Source organism: Numida meleagris, chromosome 11, assembly GCF_002078875.1.
Source record: "Numida meleagris isolate 19003 breed g44 Domestic line chromosome 11, NumMel1.0, whole genome shotgun sequence".
NCBI classification, from domain to species: Eukaryota; Metazoa; Chordata; class Aves; order Galliformes; family Numididae; genus Numida; species Numida meleagris.
This window is the reverse complement of record NC_034419.1, coordinates 11,283,322-11,301,928: the sequence shown is the minus strand read 5'-3', so window position 1 is coordinate 11,301,928 and position 18,607 is coordinate 11,283,322. Positions and strand designations below refer to the sequence as shown.

Sequence of the window (18,607 nt, the reverse complement as noted above, 5' to 3'; positions counted from 1 at the left end):
TTCCCGACCACAAAAGAAATCACTCCAGCTGCTCACCCACAGCTCCCAGTCCAACTGCGGACATGTCCTCCCACATTTTTCCACCTTGAAGTCTGAGCACATCAGTACATTTTGCTGATTATTTCCCATATTGCCCACTGAAGTATTTGTATGCGTTTGGTAGGAGGAAGACAAAACTCACCGAGAACGTTTCTCTGGGCCCAAATTATTTGAAAACATCATACATTTGTTCCACTGTTTAAGCCTTTCAATCAGATGTATGGATCAAAAAGTCACAGATTTACAATTTAAACAACAATATTGACACTCCTATAGGGTTTGTCAACAAAGCCTGGGTTCAGGCTGGGATCCACCACACAGTTGCTCTTTTGGGCTCCAGCTCTTCAAGTTTAGACTCATCAGTTGAAGCGAGGGAAAAATCCCTTTAGCTATTTTTCTTGCAGGAAAATAATACTTCACCACCAGCTTGGGCGGGGGAAGGGGCTGATGAACAAGAACCTCCTGATGTGTTGCATGGATCTTCCTCCAAGACAAAGAGCATCTTTACTAATACAGCAAAAAATTAAACCAGGAGCAGTTGCAGAAGCATTTCTGGGCGTGCTGGAGGCCATGGGCTGTGCTGTCGGCAGCTCAGCGAGTCCCACCCCCCAGCACACCGTGGGGAGCCCAAGAGCAGCGCACACTCTCCCCGCTCAGCAGGGCAGGGGCCGCAGCTCGGATGATTTGCTGCAGGATTACTGAGAAACTGCCACCAAAACAGCAAATCCTGGGGGAAAAAAAGCCACCAAGAAGCCCCCAGAAACTTCACTAAGGAGTTCAGAAGTGAAAAAACCTCAGCTCCCAGAATTCCAAGGGATGGAACTCTTGCTGCGTTACAGTCTGAGGCTCTTTCCATGATCAAAATCAGCAAGCAAAAGGTTTAGGTTAAGCCAGATTTATACAAAACTGTCTCTAATTTAAGAACGTAAGTGCAAACTTGCTGTGCTCTAACCCTTGCCTCAAGCAGTCACGTAAGCCAAAGGCTGCCTTCAATCTCTAACGGCTTTAACACACACAGTTTTGCAAGGTTTTATTTAATTTGACAGAGTAAAAAATAAATAGCCACAGACGATGCTACAAAATATTTATTTTTAAATCAACCCGCTTAAGTTTCATGTCACCTGAGATTTAACGCCTCACACGCCACAGATTTAAGCACACATCTAACGCTTTCAACGAAAGTACTGCTACTACGTCTTGCATAAAAAACAGCGCCTACTGCAACCTTTATGCAGGCAGCGTAACACGAGATCGCGCTGGTTGGGTCCTTAACTGCACACAAAAGCAGCACCGGAGTAAGAACACAAATGTGCATTTGTAATGCGGCAACACTGCCATGAGAACAATGATCTTCGAGTGTTCAAAACTCTGGGTGCCCATTACGTTTGTTTTACTATTGCCAGAGTGGATAGAAACATTTTTATCTCATCACATCATTCAAGACAAGTTGGAAAAAGCCTGGCTGCCCAAAGTGAAAGGACAGACAGGCCAGGCGGGGTGATAAACCACACGGCTGGGGCATCGCGCACTCAGGTCTCCGCTTTGTACCTCAAAGTTGGAATTAATAATCTTTTTATTTTTTTTTTTAAGAAAAAAACCAACAAACTTCACAAAGCATTTAGAAAACTTAAATGAACCGTTCCTTTCGTTTCCATTTTTCGCCCAGAAGCAGTGCACAAGCTTTTGAGAGCTCCGAGATGCTCATTCAGCGCCGTTTCGATGGGATTTCTCAACGTTGACCTATTACTTCTCAAAATAAGATCTGGCTACCACCGAGTACTCCTTCTATAAAGGGATTAAACATACATGGGATTTCGCCACGCCACCGTGGGCCATATAATCTCAGACAACACCAGCAGGAATACTGCTTTCGAGTCACTTGGGATATGACAGTAAAAAGCAGGCCAGGGCCTTGCCAAAGCAGCATCACTTACTCAACAGGATGCAAGGCACCAGATAATTTCCCATTACAGTGTACAGTGACACACTGAACAAAGGCTATGGGGCAATGGAGATGGCTCATTGTGTTCTAGTCAAGGAAAGAGATGGTTTTGGTACCACCAGGAAATCCCAACCTGCTGGGGCTGTCCTACTGTGCTCTGCCCCAGCGCTGGGTGTATTTCATGGGATCACAGAACCATGGCTCCGGGTCTCTGCCCGCCTTTGAGACCAGCTGGTGCTCTGTGCGTGAGGGCTTTCGGAGCTCTGCACCCTCAGCATGGCTGCGGCCAGCCAAGAGGATTTCAGAGCGTGTTTTAATCTCTCTCACATTATTCTGCTCCTGGAATTTTTGCTTCCAGATAACAGCATTATGGGTTTGATAAGTGAGGCTGAGACCTGACACGGAGCAGGGCTCCCCATGAGGTGTGGTTCCCAAAGATGGCACTGACGCTAACGTGTTCCCATGTCACATCCTGCACGCCTCAACCAGCAGCTCCACCTTTAACAAATGCACCGGGATACTGGGAGAGCTCCATCCCAGCAGCACATCACCACCCAGACAGCGGCCAGTGCCAAATGGTTAGTTAATCAGATAAGAAAGGTACTCATTCTTCCTTAACAACAACAACAAAAAAAAAGGAAGCTATTACAGTCAAGCAGACAGAGTGTGGATGGGAACTGGCAGATTCCACAATACAGTCACGTCAAAAATGGCCTCCTGCAAACTGTTCCCTCACCGAGCAGTCGAGCCGAGCAGGGAGAGGAATCTTTCCATTACCAGAGGATGTCTCACCGCAGCACGGCAGCTCGCTGCACGTTGTACCATACATCCCTGCAAGCAGCAGCAGATAAATGGTGCTCTGCAGGCAGCAGCAGAGGGAAACTCCTCTGCCCGCAGTCTGCTCCCAGCCCCAAAGTTGAGCCGGGCCATTAGTTTGACTGTTCCCCAGTCTGTGAATGGAAAATCCCTCCTCAGCACTCGCAGGCTGGTGTCTGCCGCACACACCCACCGCGCACAGCAGAAATTCCAGTCAATAAGGCGAGTGGGGCCCAGCCGGTGGAAGGGGAGGAAGGAGACACACAAACAATAAGGCAAGCATCTGGCTCTGCGACTGGCTGGAAGGAGGCCGGAGTTCAGAGGCGAGGCGGCTGCAGCCCGCAGTTCACAGGAAGATCCTATCAATCCTCACTGCCCTACTTTTCACACAGATCAGAATATCTGCAGAGGGTAACCCGGGGTTCGCAGCCCATATTCTGCAATTCCACCCAACGAGGAATGACGAGAGAGACATCTCGTTGGGTTTGTCATTCCTGCTTCTGCTCGGGGCCCTGGGGACGGGCCTGAAGGACCCGAGGCCTCCCCTGCCCACAGCGCTGTGTTAATGGGGGGACTGGGGAGCACCAGCCCTCCCCATCTCCCGCCCAGCACCCGGAGCACTGCTGTCACATCGGAGCCGGGGACTTCCTGGGTCAACCGCAACAGAAAAGAAAAATAAAATCCCGGTGCTTCCTATACGAGTGAAAAGGGAAATCTCCTCTTTCTAAGGAAGGAAAAGGAAATCGGTTCGCTGGGTTCGGGCCTTAAGGCACAGCCGTTCCAGAATGCCTCGCGGCGGGGGGGGCTGTCTGGAACACGGCGGCCCCGAGCTCCAGAGGCCGCATCCCGCACAAAGGCGAGGCTCAGAGCTGCACCCCGTTACATAATGGCCGGGGCCCGCAGCAGGGCCGGGTCGGGGCCCTTACTATGGGCAGAGAGGTGGGAACCCCTCAAAGGGCAGAACAGGGTCCCACCAGGGGGTCGCTCCGCGTAGGGGATGCGGTCCACCCGGCAGCGGCGGAGGGCAGCGGGGCCCTGCAGCCCGCCGACACCCAAGGGCGGCACGACGGTGACCTTGCGAGAGCCGGGCCCCCCGCGTGGTCGCGGCCCCAGCAGGGCGAGCCCCGGCACCATGAGAAAGCAGAAAACGCCGCACCGCCCGAGCGGGCAGCCCCGAGCCGAGGGACGAACTGCCGGACGGGGAGCGCGGCGGGCCCGGTGCTCGCTACCGCCCACAAAGCCCCGCGGCACGGCCAGCCGGCCCTGCAGCACCGGCCCCGGCCCCGGCCCCGACCCCAGCCCCGCCGCCGCACCGGCCCCGCCATGATGGCCCGCGCCGCCGCACCTGGCCTCCCCCGACACCGGCCCTGCAGCCCCGCACCGCCAACGAGGCAGGGCGAAGCACCGGGCAGCGGCCCGCTCCAGGGGCTACCGGTGCCGCACACCCGCCTGTGCATTCCCGCCCGCCCGCCGCCGCCCTAAGCCTACCTGGCCGGCCCGTTCCCCGGGCCCCGCGCGGCACTAGGCCCGGCTGAGCGCCACGGCGTTTCCTGGGCGGCCGGCGGCAGCAAGCCCGCGGCGGCAGCGCCAGCCCCTCCCCCTGGCAGCGGTACGACGGCTGCTCCCCAGGCCGGGCGGAAACGGCACTGCGCGCACGGGGATCCCCGGCGCCGGCGCCAGGGGCGCCCCAGCCACGCCTACTCGCGCTCCCCGTTGGCTGCCACGGCGCCGCACCGCGCCCCGCCGGGCCGCCCGCCGCCGATATCGCCCCGCCTTCCCTCACTTCCTATTGGTGGGCTCTTCGCCCGGCCCCTCCCGCGCTCTTTTCTCATTGGAAGCCGACCGCCCGCCCCGCCGCTCGCCTCACGGACGCGGCGTCCCATTGGCTCTCCAGGCTGCCAATCAGCCCGGAGGGCGGGACGTCGCTAGTGCCGACGCGGTGCGGCCGGGCGGGCTGCGACGGTGCCCGCCGGCCGAGGCGCGCTACGTGCTGAGGGGCGGTGCCGGCCGTGGCGGGCTCCTCCCTCTCCGAGGTGCCGCTCTCCGCGGGGTAACTCCCGCGTCGGGACACGTGGCAGAAAGAAGGGGCGGTGCGGGCGGCCGGGATTCCTGGGCGGCAGCCGCGCGGCGCTGCGCATGCGCCGACTGGGAGTGAGTAGAGCAGGGAGGAAGGCGGGAGGTCCGTCGCGCATGCGCGGTGCCCCGGGTGCGGGGCCTGCCGCTCGGCACGTCCGCGCCGCGGGGGGGAGGGGGCGGGCAGGGGTCCGGGCTGGGGCGGTGCGGGGCAGCCCTCGGCCTCGCGGGGCGGCAGTGCCGCTCTCCTCGGGCGGCCGCGTCCCTCCCCCTTCAGGCCCTCCTGAGGTGAGGGGAGGGGTGGGGGCCGCGCCGGGCCCTCCGTTGCATGAGGGGAGGGAGCTTCGCGCCCCACACAAAGGGCGCTGCCCGCGGCGGGAGGAGGGGCGGCCCCGGGGGCTGAGGGAGCGGGAGGGCCGCGGGGGGTTCCTCCTGCAGGCCGAGGCGGGACCTTAAGAGCTGGGTGCGGGGAACCGCGGCCAGCCACCGCCTGCCTGGGAGCGGAGCGGGTTTAGGAACGGTCTGAGGGGGAAAAGAGGAAGGGAACTTGTGACCGATTGTCCTTTCTGTTTAATGCCCGCTGCGTCTCCGTGTTTGTTTTAAGGATCTGCAGCAGATGACAGCCGCGCAGCCTCACAAGGCGCCATGGCCAGCTCCTGCGGAACTTCGTGCGAGCCGCCGTGAGTCCGCTGCTGTCCGGGGCGCCCCGCCGTGACCCCTCTCATCGCGCCGATCCCCGCACAGCCACCCCTGGGCGGGAAATGGCCGCGGGGGGGACCCGCAGCGCCGCCATCTTGTGCGCAGCGCCCGGGGCCGCCACCCCCGCGGCCACCGCAGTGCTGCGGAGGGGCCCCGAAAGGGGCTGGCGGCGGGGAGGCGGCCCCGAGGCCGGGGTGCCGGGCCGGCGCTGACTGGTTGTAGGGAGCTGCTCCGTGGCTCCCAGCCGCGGTGACGCGTGGGGCCGGTCACGGGGCGCTGAGCCATGCGTGCTGCAGGCACTGCGCGGCCGTGGCGCGTTTCTCAGGGGCGTAGCGCAGCGCCGACAGGAGGAAGCTGGTAAATGGAGGCACCTCGTGTTTTCTCCACTTGAGCCTGTCTACCAGGATGGTGTGGAGGCTGCGGGGAATGAGCCTGGAGATCCGCAGAAGAGCACCTGTCAGAGACCACATAAGCACAGTACGTTAATTACACCCTTAAGAGCAATAGGCTGTTGCTACTCAGACAACTCATCCAGGTCCTCCTGAAGGATCGGTTCATGTGCATCTTTTTGTCTAAGCTTCATCCACACTCCCACTTCTAAATTTTGCTCTCAGGTGTTTCTCAAAAATCATCGTTTCAAGTTAACATGTGGAGCTTCCCCATTCATGAGCACTTCTTACGTGTGAACGCATCAAGCACAAATGAAATGTTCCCAGGGTGGTAACACCAAAGTCATTCCTGTAGTCCCTCTGCCTGCCTGTGCACAACCCAAAATGCATCATTGCCACAGACACAAGCCACTCATGCTTAATTTGCTTTGCGCCTGCTAGCTCCATGAGATCAAGAGTGCCACTGCTGACCAGGAAGTGAGCCTTGTCCCTCAGAGCATGTGGTGTAAATGCAGTGATTCAGGTTAGGCATGTGTGGTTAGGCCAGTTTGGTTCTCACGGAGAATGAATATAAAACAAGGACTCTGTTTTTGACTCATCTTTCGAGCACCATAGAAGGAATAGATGAACAAAGGAGCTGAATGAGCAGGGAGGTGCTTGTTGATCTACAGCACAGCATTAGTGTGTAACCTAGGAGAAATTGTACCTAGACAGGCTGTATAGCTGTTTAACATTAATGAGGAGAAGGAGGATGGACTGAATTGCAGAAGGATGGAATCATATAATGCCTTGAAGTCAAAGACAACGATTTCAAGCTTAATGAGTCAAAGGAATTGGGGAGATTAAAACAGAAAAGCCATTACATCTGGGTCAGAAGACTAAATATAGCAGCCGTGGTGGAAGGATGAGAGAATATGAGTGTCCCATTCCTGTTCATCATTGTTTTCTGCTAGTGAATGGGTGAAATTCAGCCAGTTGCACACACTCAGCTTTCCTGCCATGTAGCTGTTTCCTGTCCTTATTTCCATTCTCTCCAGCTCTAAAGGAGGAAGGATAGAAATCTTCTCCCTCTTGGATATTTGCTATGACCATTTCTGAGTTTTTTGTATTTGCATTCATTGCTGGAACGCTCCTGGACTGCAAAGGTGGCAGGGCGGGAAGTGTTACTGTGCTTTACGAAATCTCCACCTTTGTTCTGTCCCTGCTTGTAGCCTGCACTGTATAACATAACTTAAGGTGGTTTTCACTAGTAGCTGAGTAGGAATGTATCAGAGATTCACAGTGATTTTTAGGGTAAACTTCTCCAATTCTTACCTGGCCTTCTGAAAAACTTGGTTGACTTGTTCCAGGAGAGAGCAGTTCGGGGAGGGATTCTTCCCAGGAGTTCAATAATGCGAGCAACATGATCTGGACAGAGAGAGAAACCATGTCTAGATACGGTGATTATGATGCTTCTACCAGTGAAATGAATACAACTGATGGAGTCCTACCATCATCTCTGGAGAAATATTTCCCAGGTTGAGGATTAAATAGACACTCCCCCGTTGCCATTTCAAATGCCTAGAAATGGAGTAGCACTGTTAATTCACTGACCAGCTGGGAGTTTTTCTTCCTCGTTAACTCTGATGGGAGGGAAAGTTGGCACAGGTACTATCACACAAAATTGATACTGAAACATGGAAAGATTGGTGCTGCTTTGATCTAGGCTGCGCCACTGGGAAGCAGCACCTTTAGTTCCATCAGGATGGAAACCAGTATGTGCCTACTTCAGTCAAATACATGAGCTAACAACATACTTGGAGCGTGAACTGCCTTAAGCGTAAACTAATTACAGTGAATATATCAGCAGCATACTTTCAGTCCAAAGTGAAGGAGTGCAGACAGCCTGCTTTTACTTCTCTGACTCAGCAACGGCAAGGAAGTTGTGCTCCACATGCAGCGTGCAGGTGGGCGCTAAGGGCATGCTACCCTGGACCTGCTAGTGTCAGTCATCTTCCGTGTATGCACCACATTGTCTCCAGCCCTACCAGGCAGCCTGTGCTCCAGATGTCTGCAGGAGTGCCATAGTCTAATCCAAGCAGCACTTCTAGGGCGCGGTATGGCTGGGTCTGTATCTCCTTGGAAAAAGGCTTATACTGTAACAGAAACGAACACCCTTTGGTTAGCTTCCATAAATGAGCAACAGTGATGCTTGTGGCCACAAGCTGTCCATGCAGTCACAAGGGGAAGAACTGAGTGTGTGTAGTAAAATGTGTGCAGGATGCATCACACCCATTCTCAGCCCCACCGGTACCGTGCTAAATTTAACTCCCAGCATTTCACAGAGAACTTGATTATGAATTTCTGGTTTACAGGCTAACTATAAGCTGAAGAAAGATCCAAAGCTGACATATCTCTGGAGTACACTGCCCAGCTCAGAGCTGGGAGTGATGAATTATAATACCTGGAATCAGCTTCACTTTAGTACACTGTGGAATAACTGCCCAGCTGTGGAAGAACTGACACCCAAGGTGTGAAGGAAGTGCAAAGCATCTTGCACTGTCACAGGACCAAGACTTGCAGCAGACTTACTGTCCAGCATGCACTGCCCAGATCAGCAATTTTCACTTCTATGCTCATCAAATCAGAATCTTCCAGTTGATTGCCAGGATCACCTCCTAGACGGAAGGGAGAGAAATCAGGTCTTTCTCCAAACTGACAGGTATGCTTCACTTACCCCAGAAGGTACATATAGACCTACCTGCTTTTGAAGTTTTCCAACCTAAGCAGTCCAAAAATGCTTTAAACAGGTGACTCCTTTGTATTACCAATAAATGCTACTTCTGATTTTTGAGGGAATGCAAAGGAAAGGCTGGTAACCAGTCACAATGTAAGAGGATGTTATAGAAAACAGCAGCTTGCAGTGGAGTGGTGTGACTACATGCACCTCTCCTGCTGCAAGGTGCCTGCCTGGCAAGAACTGTCAAGGTAGCGTTTTCACATGAAGACCCTGGAAAAGGGTAGTTTTTGTTTACTGCTTTATGACTGTCAGCTTACGTCTAGTATTGTGCCTTTTTGCTCCCAGCAAAAGACTCAATAATTTAGCATTTGTCTATTACCCCAGGGTTTGAGGGACAAAACAGCAATGTCATGGGAGAAATGCTTGTGGGAGAATACTGTGGGAGAAAAATATGAAGAGTCTCATTGCTGGGTGACTAAATCCCTTGAGAAACTCTCCAGCTCTATGTCTTCACACAATTCTCTGAAAATAAATCATGTTTCAAAAGGCTTCAAAGAGTACATACAAGTCTCCCACAAACCTCAGGAATATGGGAAATAAAAGAGTAGATGTATCAGCCATTTTTTTTAACAAACCAGTCGGTATGTATCCAATTCGGTAGTTGAAAGTACCAGATGAGGGAACTATCCTGTACTGAAAGCTGCAGGAATTAGCTCTGAGGTTTTGCTCTGCTTACTGACAAGTGCCTATGATTTTTCACTGTTATGCATGCGTACCTGTGTGCAAGGGCACTTCTCTGTTGGTGCCCTGAATAACTTGGAGCCACTCGATGTGTGGTTTGTAGTAAGCAGAGACAGGAGAGGTCTCTCAGCAGTGTAAGTTGCTTGTGTTGTTTGGTACCAGTGTTGCAGGAGATGCGAACTTTTCTTAAGCTATCTGCACCTATTCCTGTGTTTCACTCCTGGCAATAACCTCTTAAGTCTGTTCTTGTAGTAAAACCTCAGCGCTCACCTGGTGCCTTTAGCCTCAAATCTGTTCTCTGGCCACAGTCAGCAGCATCAAGCAGAAACTTTTGGAGGTTTTTGTCATGAACGTACAGCAGCACGTTCTCTGGTTTGATGTCTGCGTGGATAATCCGGCAGCGCCCATGCAGGAAGTGCAGGCCTGCTAGCACCTGTGTGAACCGAACAGCAGCTTAGATTAGCAGAGTGACAGATACAGCATGGGTGGAGCAGTTGCACTCTGAAGAGTAGCAGCATTGGCTGGGTGGTCCTGGGGAAACAGGCACAAATGGTTTCATCCTGAGAACAGCCAGCACCGTAGCTCCGCACACTCGGCACAACCAGCAACACACCATGGAGATCTGGGAAAGGACACAGCATGAGAGTACCCTGGTGCCAGCACGGATGGGCAGGCCTGGAGAGTTGGAAACAGGATGGGATAGGGCTATGAAGAGGCATTGCAATCACAAAGCAGAATTTTCTCCTGAAAAGCCGCTTTTGTTCACGTGGCTGGTATGTCTTCAGCCCACTGAGCCTATCTGTTAATAACAGCATTATCACTGGAATGGAAGTTGGGAGTTGGTTATAGCGTGTTTGACGTGGCACAGGAGGGAGTCCCATCGTGCAAGGAAAGAGAAGGAGGTGAATCATAACCCAGACAGGAGGAGGGAGGGATGATGAGTGAGTACATGCAGAGAGGAATTAAGGGTACTGCGGGAGAGCCATGTAGGGAAAGAACAGCTCACGGTGGAGCAGGGAGAGCCTAGCTGTCAGACGGGAGAGATAAACAATGCGTGCAAGAGAAACACTCGCTATCAGAAATCAATAACAGTGAAAAAGCTACTTGGAGGTTAAGTTGCTCTTTTAAAATACTGGTCAGTCATAAAGGCTGGCAAATATTCTCTGTATTATCAAAATCTATTCTGGGATGAACACCAGCCCCAGGGAAATACCAACCTTAAATGGTAACTGTGAAACACAAGGAAAGATTTAAATAGCTAAACTGGAATGAATCAAAAGTAAATACTGCCCCAATGCTGATCCAAAGGAAAAAAGAAAGATTTTACAATTTACACAGATAAGAGAATAGATCAAACAAAAGGCTTGGGTGCGAAACAGAGCTTATCGATTAATGCCACTACATTTTCATGTAACTTATTCAGGTGTTAGTGGAGCTTCTTTCAAGGAAGAAGCAGATATTCCAGGAAAAGGATGGAACAGGAAACTGTTTTCTTTCTCAGTGTCCCTAGAAGGGCACAGGAATCAAGGTAGCAAATCTTCATTTTGGCAAGTCTGCAGACTTCTCATAAATCTTGGCACTAGCAGCAAAATGTAATATTAATTATTCTTCGACTCACTCAGGTTTCCCATTCCTTAGCTATTCACAGACAATGCATAAGAAACTCAGCTTTCACAGTCTGTTTGATCAGCATGCCACATCCTTACAGGGGATGAAGGAAGTGTTGGCTCTGAGCAGGAAAACCTCAATATGGGTGGAGGACCAGCCAACGGAACCAGCAATTTAAAAGCCCTGGGAAGGAATCAGCTACGAAGCAGACCTTCAGCAGCCTTGGACATGACTGTGCAAACAGCTGAAGCCAGCCTGAGCCCTGCTGAACTCAGTGGTGCTGTGCATGGCAAGAAGCTGGGGCAAATGCTGGCAGTCTGGCATCACTACCAGATGAGACTTCTGATGACAGCAGGAGGACAGAGAAATACATGTTTTGTTTTTTTTTTTCAACAAGAAATGTATCAGTGACACTCTGTTCATCCTGTGAACAGCTGAACTGCTGGAAAATTCAATAATTTGCCGAGACGTGAATGAGATATGAACATAAGTGCCATCCCTGATTCCCCTGGTGCAGGTCTGCAGGTCCCTGACTCTTCACATCAGTGGTTCTGACCCCTTTCCAAATCCACTGAGACTAACAGCCATGGGCAGTAATGCACATTGCCCCTGTATTAATGCGATTGTGTTAACCTCCCATTCTGCATTCTATTTGACAGTTTTTCTCCTCCCACCCAAAATAAACAGCTACTGTTTTCCTTATAATGTTTCTAAAAATGCACTCTTTTGTCTCAGATGCAGTCATACAGAAATTCATGGCAGATGACCCCAGGATAAAGACTATGATGTGTTGCCCAGCCAGCACTCCCACAGTGCCCTCACCCAGTTAGAGCCCAGTTCTCACCTGCTGTAAAGATTTTTTCACAAAAGGCAAAGGCAGTCCCTGGGCTGCATAGTTACCCATCAGATATCGCAGGGAAGGACCCAGCGCCTCAAATACCAAGCACATATGTGGGGAAGAGTCATGGATTCACCAACAGAGAGAACATGCTGCTACCAGCTTTTTGCCCTTCACCAGAGCAGCCAAACATCTCATCAGCCAACCTCCCCCCCCACTCCAGCCACTTTCATGTTCTCTGCTCTAGCTACTGCCCTGCTCATCCTCCTCATGGGAACACAGCAGTTGGATTTATGTTATCCCCTGACTCCCCAGCACAAGCTTTGCTGACTGAGAGCTGCAGTTCTGTTAGCAGAAGGATATGGAAGCCATTCTCTCCAATCATTCTGAAGTCATCTAATAAACAGATGACGTTTTCTCCTGCCCGATCCTTCTTCTTCGTACTGCTCACCTGAGGGGGAGATTCCAAGAAAACTGCAATTAGAGACACATATGTGCACAAGAACATCTTGCACCCATTTTATCCTGTTCTGCAGACTCTCTTCCAGGAGTTGGCACTTTGTTACAAATCTCACGAAAACAATATCAAGCAAACCAGACTCCCAGAACACAAGCAAACTCTGTTACTATGGAGTTAATTTTTGTGCATTATCTTCCTCTGACCATGTAAGAGCATCACCTTCATAGCATATGAATAAGTCAGACGATTGTGGTTGTCTTCAGTCAGCTGAGGGCTGCCTGTTCTACCAGGGTGCAGAGCAGCTTCTGCATCTGGAGCAGTCGAGTGAAGTGGGCCTCTCTGGGCTGAAAAAGGGTTGGGTTTTGGTGCAACAGAGATCTCTGATACTGAGTGGTGGGGGAAGAAGTGAACACAGATCTTTCATAGAAGAACCAGGAGAAATCAATGAACCTAGAACTTGGGAGGGTCAGCAAGAAACCAGAGAAGGTGGTTCTTCACGCAGTGCATGGATAATTGGTGGCAGTTCTTGTCACAGAATACTTCAGGTGCTGAAGCCCACATGGGCTTCCAAGAAAGCAGGGCAGGACTCCTGAAAATAAATCCACGGAGAATTACTGCCCATCATGTCACCCTTGGCACAAGAAATCTCGAGCTGTAAGCTGCTCTTGGCCAGGGTGGTACTCAGTGGGAGCAGCACCTCGTGCTCAGCTTGTCCTTTCTTCCGTATGGATGTCTGCTGCTGGTCCGGGGTGCCTAGCTAGGCAACACCCCGCTGCCCAGGCATGGATGCTGCGGGCATCCCCAGCTCTTGTACCAGCGCTACACATTTTCATGGCAAGTTGTACCATGAGTTTGCTCCCACAGAGCATTGATTCAGCTAAAGTATCAATATATTTTATATATAAATGTACAGTAAATACAAATATATATATGTATTTGGTTTTTCTTTTTGACGTGGCTGTAACCATGGGTGATTTTGGTTTGTTTTTTGTGCAGCTGCCAAATCTATCTGCACCAGCACTGGGAGGTTTGTTCTCACAGCAGAGCTGAGCAGCCATGGAAGCTGGGAGCCAACTGCCTCGTTTGGCAGCACTACGGGCGCAGACCACTGTGCTGATGGAAATGACCCTGGGAACCAGCTCTATTCTGCTGAATGGAAGGTGTGTCTGAGAGAATTAGTAATAAATTAAGGTTAAGGCTTGGTCTACATGTACAGTTGTGCTGATGTGTAGAAAAGCACCCCTTTGCATTCAATTAGTGCCACTTTTTACTTCCTCTTGCATCACTGAGTCTGGCTCATATCCTTGTGGATAGGGCCTGCAGATCTGCAGGTACGAACCAAGCCTTTTCCAAACCTGTTGGAGAAAGGCCTCAGAGTAATTTGAAAGGCAAAATTTAATGGCTTTTATTCACATACAGTTGATGTAACTTCGCATTTAGGTAAACTCTAAGAATTATAACCAGCAGCTTTCTAGAACTAGCAGGTCAAGCCATTTTCAAAGGCAACTAGTTCAGACTCAGATCCATGTGCCTAATTACCACATCCATTAGCAAAAGCAGAAGGAAGCTTTCTGAGTTTAGAGTTTATATATTATGTTTGCTGTGTCCTGTTTTTTTTTTTTTTTTTTTTTTTTTAAGATATTTCCTTTTGCTTCTGTATTTGTGTTGTGATAGAGCAATGCTCTCTGAGCTAGGAAGTACATAAATGTAGTGGAAACATTCCCAACTGTGGTTAAGAACAACATTGCCACGTTTTCTTGTTGGCTGTGGTTGTTTTCCACCCCATATTTCTACAAGTTTCTCTTATTTACTGGATTTTAGTCTCAGCTGAAAAAACGGTCCAGCAGGGCAAGTGAGACACAGCCACCTGTCCCAGCATAACAGGAGGAAGGAGAAAGTGCCTTTTACAGGGGTCATGGCTGAGCAAAGGTGATTTAATGAATTATCTAACATCTTTTTCCAATCCCCAACCTAGCTCCTCAGACAGACATGGAAGGAGAAAGGACAATGAAACTGAAGCCTCTATCTGAATTCAGTGGCTACCTCCACAGAGAAAAGCACAGAGCTTGTGAAGATACATACACATCGGAGGAGAGAGAGCTCATCCTGAGCAGCCTCAGCAAAGCCTTCCCTGCTCTTCAGGACCTTCACAGCTACATTCTTCTTCTTCCTACAAAAGGAACCACAGCTGTAAGTTGATGCATGTCAGGGTGGCCTGCGAAGAGGGCAAACCCTGCCTGGGAGATTGGCCATCCTTCCCTGCCACCCCATATGGCATCAGCCCCTTACCTCATGTCCTGGCACAGCCAGACAGTAGCAAAGGCCCCACAGCCCAGCTTGCGCAGAGCCTGGTATCGTGCGTTGAACACCTCTCCTTCCCGCACTGGGTGGTGGTCTCCTGTGGGGACCATCAGCAAGAGCATTACCGATACCCTGAAAGAACCAGTGAGGACAGCTGCCCTCCCAGAGGAATGGCCAGATGGGTTCCTGTGGCCTCCTCTGGTGTGGGAAGAGCCTGGTATAATCTCAGCTCTGGCCCGAGGACTGACCTGTGTGCTGCACTTCTGGCACATCCTCCTGCACCCGCTCTTCCATGGCAGTGTCCAGCAGTTCCCAGTGAGAGGGGACAGAAGCAGTGGACAACTGGGCTGTGCAGCACAGGCAGTGCAATCTCCAGCATTTCACTCCTTAAAAGAGAGACAGCTGCAGAGCAGCTGCACACACTGATGTGCACAGCTCCCATGTGTTCTTCTAGCTCCGCTCTCCCTCACCCCGTTCCTTTCCACCTGCTTCATCCAAACCTGGAACTGAGCTGTTAGGAACATAGGAACATTTTTGGCACACTTCAAAGAATTAAGGATTATTTCAGGAGTTCACTGGAGGAAAGCTGGCAGGCTAGGCAGGGCTCCTGGCTCTCAGGTGAAAGTCTCAGGTTTCCCTGTGCCTTGGGCAGGTTTCCAGTGGCTCAGTGGAGACTGCAGGGACCGCTCCCCTGGCTGTGACAGTGGCCTGGGCTGAGGGCACCCTGTACCCCAACTTAGGGCTTTCACTGTCAGTAGGAGCTTCACATCCCAGGTTGGCACTAAGCAGAGCGTGCAGTTTAGAAGCTATGCTGCACATCTGTCTGCAGCCCGGGGCCAAAGCAGGGATTTGTCACTGACCGTCCCATGATCCCCTACAAAGAGGCCGTGAGGGAGGGGAAAGCCTTCTCTCCAGCACGTTTCTATGACAGCAAAAGGTACAAACACGGAGGCACTGTAGATAGACGGATACAACTGCTGTTCCCCCTACTCCACAGCACTGTTGTGGAATTGGCTCAAGTACAAGTCACCTGAAATAGAACCCCCAAGCCTCACGTTGCTAATGGAAATACAGATTTACACTGCCACAATTTACGTACTATAACTCAGCATTTCATAATTCAGAAATGTCACTTGCTGTAATGGTCAAAGCTTCATATGAATAAGTGTTGCCAGAGCTTGTGACAGGTGATAATAACCCAAGCAGGCCATTAGCACGAGTAGAAGTATCAACCTTTAAATCCTTCAGAGTCAGGTTGCCAAAGCTAAGAGCTTGTCTGTGCTGGAGAACTTTCAGAAATAGTCCTAACGTGCTGGCAGCATTGGTATATGTCCTGTCACACGCCTCACAGTGGCAGCCACATGACTGGGAGCTGCTCTAGGACAGTAACATCTTACATGCGCTGGAAAAGAAGCACAATTTCCTCAAAAAGCTAGTATTTTTTTTCCAAATGCTGACATTCCTATCCTAGCACACCAGCAGAGCTGTAGCCTGCCTTTGGGCACTGAGTGAACTCTCAACACAATTCTAATTAAGGCCCAGAATGGGCTTGGGATGGCTGCGTAGTCAGGGACACCCAGAACTGCCAGAGCTTACATTTCTCGCTCTTCACCCCACCTCACAGAGCAGTGTGCAAGGAGCTCAAAATCACTCTTCCTCCTTTACACCTCAAACCTCAGCATTTACACACATTCTTTTGGGCTTAAACCTCAGTTTCTTTTAGGCTTAAACCTGCAGGATGCTACATGTCCGTATGGCCATTCCCTTTAGCAAGTATTTACTGGAGTCCTAGCTATGATACAGAGGTGAAATCAGAGTTGTCCTTTTTTGTGCACAGACATAGCCCATCAGTAACCTTGCAAGTTGCTGCACCACCAGATAGAGACCTCTTCACTCACATCTTCTAAGGTTTTGTCATATAATTAGAACAACAGGGAGTTGATCTCTAAGAGCTAGGCAAAAGCCCTGAAGATTTTGTTTCTTATGTCACTCACCAGTCACCTACCAAAGGAAAAATGGGAAAAGAGAGTTCAGCATCTTCCCTAGATAGATTTCTGTGGTAATAAGAGTCTTTGGTGGGAAAGAACAACCATCATCATCTGGTGTTTAGGATCCAAAGACAGACTCCCTGAATGTCAAACACACCCTAGCACTTGGGCTGATTGAGTTTTTGAGCTCACAGGGCTCTGCTGTCCTTCCTTAGGTGTGTGAGAATTCACCTCCTGCCCACTGCATTGACGTGGATGCTCCAGCAAAGGGTAAAGAGCATTGCTTTGCACCTTGGTATAAGAGATGGGAACATACTTTTCAAAGCTTCATGATAAAAAGAACAAAAAGAAATAAAACCCACAATGCTTTAAAGTACTTCGTCAGTTGATACATTAAACTTTTTTTTTTTTCTCCATTAAAAGCTACATCATGCAGAACTCACTGGCTTGCTGCAGGCCTAGACCAGGTCAGAGAACTTCAGCCCAAAAACATACTGGTCCCTGGTAGCTACAGCGGGGAGCAGCAATGCTTCACCTCGCCTGCACAACTTCACCTGCACAGAAAGGTGCAAGGAGCTGGCTCACCACTTGCCACGCACCCCAGCGCCTGGACCTGTGGAGTTGGAATGTTTAGCAGAGCAATACATGCCTTCATCTTCATCCAGCACAGACCTGGTAAGTCCTGGCTGAGTGTAGCATCCCTGCAGCAAGTCACAACACACAGCATAAAAGCAGCCCTGTGGGCACGTGGGGCTCAGCCCCTGGGACCCTGTGCACTTACCATGCAGCTCAGGAGGCAGGGGATGCCACCCCTCTCATCATCGGGCTTCTGCTGGAGCTCCCAAAAGTGAGATACCAGCTGGTCCTGCTCTCCTTTTAGTCTGCACTGCCTGGGAGGGTTGTCCTTGGGCTGACCAAACTTTCCTGCATCACTGGATAGATGTGTTGAGGAGTAGGGTATCAGATCTCAGCACCGTTTCTGGGAACAACCTTGGCTGCAGTGCAGCAGGAGACCCAGGACAGCTGCGATGAGTTTCCTTTACTGCTGTTCACTGCACCTGTCTGCACAGTCCCCTGCCTCAGCTGCCCTGGCAGCAGGTCTGTCACCCTGCTGGAGCTCCATGCTCTTCACAGCAACTATTTATAGAGGAAAATTCACCACTCTGCTGAGATGGCAATAGGAAAGTCTTCCCCCTCTGCAGTAGTTCCCACTGCTCCCAGCAGCATGGCAGCAGGCTGTGTGGCCCAGCCTCATGGCAGTGGCACCACCTCCTGTTCCTGCCCAGCACAGCGATCGCCAGCCTGTGCTTGGCAGAGGGGATATGCTCCCCAAGCCCCCACATGCCACACTGCCCGTACCCAAGGCACCTCTGCCTCAGCACCCTGGTTACGGCATGGTGCACCCAGTGCACTTTGAGTCACACCGTTCCTCCAGACTTGGAGACAAGGCAGCACAGTTCAGCGCAGATGTGCTGGCAGCGCTTTCACTCAGCTGCTTGCAGGTTTTAGTCCAGGAACAGCTGCACCCCCACCCCAGCAGAAGGGATGGGAAAGGGCTGCAGCCTCACTGTGAGCCTAGGCACCTAGCACCCTTGCACCACTGAGGAGCAAAGGACCACACGCAGTGAAACCACTCAGTACATTTCCCCTACGCCCACGTGCAGCAGAGCTTGGCAGCCTCAGCCTTCCCCTGGCTGGGGGCCCTAGTATTGTGCAGCTCAGGTTTCCTTGCAGAGCCTGCAGAGACCCAGCCCTGGAGCAAGGGGTTAATCCTGCCCGGCTGCCAAACCCAGGCCAGGGCCTCACTTCTCCCCCCTGCCTGTGCCCCTCTCCTCTCACCTGCCGCCCCCAGCACTAAAAATATCGTGGGAGGGGGCTGAGACAGAGCCAGGAGTGGAACAGCAGCAAGGGAGAGAGCTCAGCTTCACAGGAGGAGAGCTCTGTAACCCATAAAAGGCCAGGAAGAACACACACATAGGTGAAGGCGGGACTTA

At 51.4% G+C, this 18,607-nt stretch overlaps 2 protein-coding genes across 4 annotated transcripts in view; both read right to left on the bottom strand.

Annotated features, from left to right (window-relative positions):
• Positions 1 to 4,464, bottom strand: part of SETD5 (SET domain containing 5) — a 61,582-nt gene extending 57,118 nt beyond the window's left edge. The window contains exon 1 of one of the 3 annotated variants that reach the window (XR_002442682.1): positions 4,286 to 4,464. The gene's annotated coding sequence lies outside the window, so the exon portion shown is untranslated. The remainder of the gene's footprint in view (positions 1 to 4,285) is intronic. The other 2 variants (XM_021410018.1, XM_021410019.1) reach the window with 2 other exon arrangements.
• On the bottom strand, positions 5,166 to 17,030 carry LOC110404892 (SRSF protein kinase 3-like). Its single transcript, XM_021409667.1, has 10 exons — positions 14,614 to 17,030; positions 14,407 to 14,494; positions 12,228 to 12,315; positions 11,871 to 11,977; positions 9,689 to 9,851; positions 8,530 to 8,615; positions 7,986 to 8,093; positions 7,449 to 7,518; positions 7,273 to 7,365; positions 5,166 to 6,023 (listed from the first exon to the last, which is right to left on the bottom strand). The coding sequence occupies exons 1-10, from the start codon at positions 14,895 to 14,897 to the stop codon at positions 5,836 to 5,838; spliced, it is 1,275 nt and encodes a 424-aa protein (XP_021265342.1). The 5' UTR covers positions 14,898 to 17,030; the 3' UTR covers positions 5,166 to 5,835.

Excerpts from the sequence above, each read along its gene's own strand:
- LOC110404892 (XM_021409667.1), bottom strand. The coding sequence starts at position 14,897 with ATGTGCCAGAAGTGCAGCACACAGGTCAGTCCTCGGGCCAGAGCTGAG. Across the intron at positions 14,495-14,613 it reads TGGCTGTGCCAGGACATGAG|GAAGAAGAAGAATGTAGCTG; the intron begins GTAAGGGGCTGA and ends TTCCTTTTGTAG. Across the intron at positions 7,366-7,448 it reads ATATTTCTCCAGAGATGATG|ATCATGTTGCTCGCATTATT; the intron begins GTAGGACTCCAT and ends CTCTCTGTCCAG.